Raw genomic sequence first — 4,404 nt, forward strand, 5'->3', positions numbered from 1 at the left:
AATCAACTAATAAACAAAAAAAAAAAAAATTATTTTCTCATCGTCAGCTAGTACAAAACGGTCAAAGTAAAAAAAAAAAAATATAATTGAATGCGACTTTTCTCAAACAACGTTGCTTCCGTACAGAAATCACGTACAAGTTCCATCTCAACATGCAGTTCATTAGTTTCTACATAATCTCAATTTGAATTCGTTTTCTACTCTTGTTGTTGTTGTAATTATTTTTTATTGACTGATGTTCGTTTCAAAACAAAGAAATAAATATTATTATCATGAGCTTGTCCCATAGCTATTCAGAATAGCTTTGCTTCCAATCATGAACAGTTCATCCGTTATCTTTGGTCTTTACGTTTTTTGTATTATGGCCAACGTGGGTCATTGTGACACGATAGCTTGTGAGTTGCATTTTTCAAAATATCTTAATTTTTCACTGTGTTTGCACCTCCCCTCAATATTTGTTTAGTTGAACCGGGAACAATAACATATTCCTGGATAATACCACCCAAAAGTCGACCTCCATCAGATAGACCCTCTTCTATTGACTTGGATACCCGAAACGAATCACCCATTCGACCAATTGGCGGATATGGACATCCACCATTTTATCTACGTCATTCACAGGAACAATTAACTCTCCCAAATGAATTCCTCATTACACCTGGTGATCCCCATTCGAGAGCTAGCAGCGGTCTTACCCATCAGCCACCGTTATTCCAGCAGCTTAATCCGGTAAGCTAATTCCAGACAAAAAAAAAAAGAGAAAAACTCTTTATATAGATTGATATTATTTGTCAAATGCAAGAACAAGCCTTTAATGAATCAGGCTGATTGCGATGGTGACCCGACCTGTCCAAATGTTGATATTACCCAACAGCAGCATGCCACAACAATGCACCAAAGCAATATTGCTGCTGTCCCAAACATAATGCCACCAGTCGATTCAGATCAACGGCAACGAGGTCCTATTTCACTAGGACAACCTGTCAGTTGGCCAACCACCCATTCTGGCGGTATTGGTCTTCTATTCTTCGTCCCCCAATCAGGTATATACATAGCTTCAAAATCATAATCAGAAAAAAAAAAAAAAAATACAAGGATTTTCCACTTAAAATTCAATATTAGCATCTCATTTGCCGGTGGAGCAATTGATTCGCCAGCAACTGCTGGCCCTGCATCGAACGCAGTTTCCATTTGACATCTCAATAAATTGCGAGGATGCTGTTGGCTCTGGTGCTGGATGCCTTCCAGGTGGTCGTTCTCCTCATCCTCCTCAGCAGTCGCTCCTGATGACGCCGCCGCCGCCATTTTCACCCGCCACAACCACATTGAATGGAAGGAATGTTGAAAATGGTAATTATGCAAGTCTACCTCTTTTTGAAATTGTCAATAGCAGTAGTCGACGTGGAGGAGGTTTTCAGGAGCAACAGCAACAGAATGAACGAAATTGGAGACCTTTCGGTGAAAATATTGTTCGGAGACTATTGCAACAACAACGAGAATTGTCAATAAAACCGTAATAGTTGCAAGCCTTGCATTTTGTATCCTAACGAGATGAATGCCCATTGCCGATACTCAATATCCCAGGATACATCATCACATTGAAAATACCTATAAACCAATTCAGCACCCAAACTAAACTCGGGACTTACGCAACTTAATTGGCCAACAATTACAAAACATCCCGTGAGGTAAACATCATCATTATCATCATCAACAACATCATCATCGTCAATATTGCATCGTTGGACGTCATCATCATCGTCATATCCTATCAATTCGTGGAGGGATATTTGCAAATGTTAACAACATTATCCCTGTTATATGTAGGGACAGTATATATAGCCTCGGCATCATCATCATCATCATCAGCTGCAGGACAAAAGGACCTCTGGAATGTTTATACTCGGACATTTCTATACACAGCTTTTAGTTTCATAATTATTATTATTTTTGGGTATTAGAGTACAGTGGGGTTTTAAAATGTTAAGGACATAATTTAAAAAAATATATAGATATTTAGAATAATTGTAATATTTCAAGAAATATTATGTAAATAAAAACAATTTTAAAACTAGTTTTATTATGGAATTTTAAAAATCAATTTATAACTTAAACACAGACAATGAACCACTTATAATGTTTAAATTTTCTCTTTCAATATGCGACTATGCTCATTATATTTGGATCGCTGAAACCGAATCCGAAGTCTATTTTGCCATATCATGCCAGGTATTCGAGAAGACATCAAAAAAGTTTCAGGGTGTTAGTGAAAACTTTTTTGAAAAACTGACGTGATCGAGTTAAACGGACTCTACATTCTATTTCAGCGAAAAAAAATACAACATCTTAAATTTATTTGAACTCCAAAAAAAGTATGCAATTTGATTTCTTTTATTAAGATGCATTTTTAGAAAACAATTTTTTAAAGTGGTTAGAATCGTTTAAAAAAATAAATAATTTTTTAAAATAATTTTTTGAAAACAATTTTGCAAAAAAAAAAAAAAATAACGGCACCAAGTGTCGTCATACTTTTCGTATAGATTTGAGCCCAAAAAACTCGAAAATCTTATCTAAAAAAATATTTATCGATAGGTTTTCGAAATATGGTTTTTGAAAGTTTTTTTTCGTTGTTTTTTCCAGCCTACTTTTAGTATTCGGGCTATATCTTGAGTAATAAATGACTTATTTGAACAGAAAAGCCTGTGCCTGAAAACTGAGTAAATAAGCAAGAACAACTTTTCTGGGTCACTCCAGATGTTTAAGTGCAATGTATTAAAACATTTTAAAAAAATCAATTTTTTAAATTAATTTTTTGCAAAAAAAACTTTATTATTGAAAGAAAAAATCAAAATCTTTCGAATCCTCATAGTTTTAAATTTTTTATATAAAGTTAACTTTCTGGCCAAGATAAAAAATAATTTTCTTAAAAATCTATGGATTAGCTATAAGAATATGACCATTTTTATAACGATCAATATTTTCTTTCTTTTTCTGTTACTTTTTGAGTTTTTGTCTATAACGTTAAAAGCAAGCCGAATTTGAAAATTTTTATTGAGTAATTTTTTGTAGATAATTAAATTTACTATCGATATGTATCCTTTTAAAAAAATTTAATTTTAAATATTGTGAAAAACTTAAGAAAAACTATTCAAGAAAGAGAAAAAACGAAATTTTTGATGTTTTTACTAAATGGTCTGTTTTTATCAGTAGAGCATTTATAGATATTGAACATGTAAATGAGAAAAGAAGACACTTTATCTTTCAACATAATGGTCACAAAACTTGAATACGGCTAAAATTGGATAAAATATGGAATTTCAAAATCTAGTAGATAGATAGATAAATTAATTTTATTTTCATTAAAATGTAGTTATAGAAACAAGATTATGCTGGTTTACAAAATTAGTTGTGACAATAACTTGTTAAAGTTGTCTGTCTAGTATTGTTGGTCTTTTTGAATCATTTTTCTTTAAACCACTTAGTAAAAACATCAAAAATTTGTTTTTTTTGAACATTTTTTCTTAAGTTTTTTACAATATTTAAATTTAAAATTTTTTTACAAGGATACATATAAGTCGTTTTTTACTCAAGATTTAGCCCGAATACTAAGTAGGCTGGAAAAACCAACGAAAAAAAAACTTTGAAAAATCATATCTCAAAAACGTATCAATCGTAATTTTTTTTAAAGTGATTTCCGAGTCCCTGAGGTCAAAGTGTTTCCTTGTCGAATGTAAGTCAAGTTTCTGTTCTTGGTTTCTTATTTGATCCTAAACTGGAATTTATAGAACACATCAGTTCCATAAGCAATAAAGCCAATTCGCTTCTCGGTGGAAGTTTTCCAATCCTTTTATTGCAAAACAGCTATTTGTAACTTTTGTTAGACCCATCCTAGAGTACGCTTGTCAGGTTTGGTCACCTCATTATGAGTGTCACATAGCGAGGCTAGAACGAGTTCAAAAAAGGTTTTTGCGGTTTGCCTTAAGAGGCTTATTGTGGGACAACCCTTACAACCAGCGTTACCACTTGCAGAAAAAAAGTCGAAGTAGATTTGAAGAAAAATGGAAGTAAATTGAGAAAAATCGAAGTAGATTTCAAAATATTCTTTTTTTATACAAATCTATATAAAAAAAAAATAATTCTATTAAATGTAGGTATTTAAGTTAAATAATTTAATTATCAAAAACAACTAAACCAAAAATTTTAATTCTTTCAAACCCCATATTTTCGGTACAAACACATTTCTATACATTATTTTATAACTATTTTTAGTCAAATATTTGGTTTTCTGAAAAAAGGAGTAGATTTGGCTCATATTTTGATCATTTGAAGTAGATTGGAACAGATATTTTAAAATGAAATAGATTTCGATATTTTTGTGATGGTGCGAAGTAGGAAGTAGATTTA

At 31.9% G+C, this 4,404-nt stretch overlaps 1 protein-coding gene across 1 annotated transcript; it reads left to right on the top strand.

The window, feature by feature from the left end:
• The first annotated feature begins 260 nt into the window (after positions 1–260).
• LOC129907379 (uncharacterized) lies at positions 261–2,046 on the top strand. Its single transcript, XM_055983540.1, has 4 exons — positions 261–395; positions 464–729; positions 803–1,043; positions 1,123–2,046. Exons 1-4 carry the CDS (start codon positions 317–319, stop codon positions 1,515–1,517), a joined length of 981 nt encoding a protein of 326 aa, XP_055839515.1. The 5' UTR covers positions 261–316; the 3' UTR covers positions 1,518–2,046.
• Positions 2,047–4,404: the final 2,358 nt, after the last annotated feature.

The sequence above is a fragment of the Episyrphus balteatus genome, chromosome 1 (genome assembly GCF_945859705.1).
Source record: "Episyrphus balteatus chromosome 1, idEpiBalt1.1, whole genome shotgun sequence".
Classification (NCBI taxonomy): Eukaryota; Metazoa; Arthropoda; class Insecta; order Diptera; family Syrphidae; genus Episyrphus; species Episyrphus balteatus.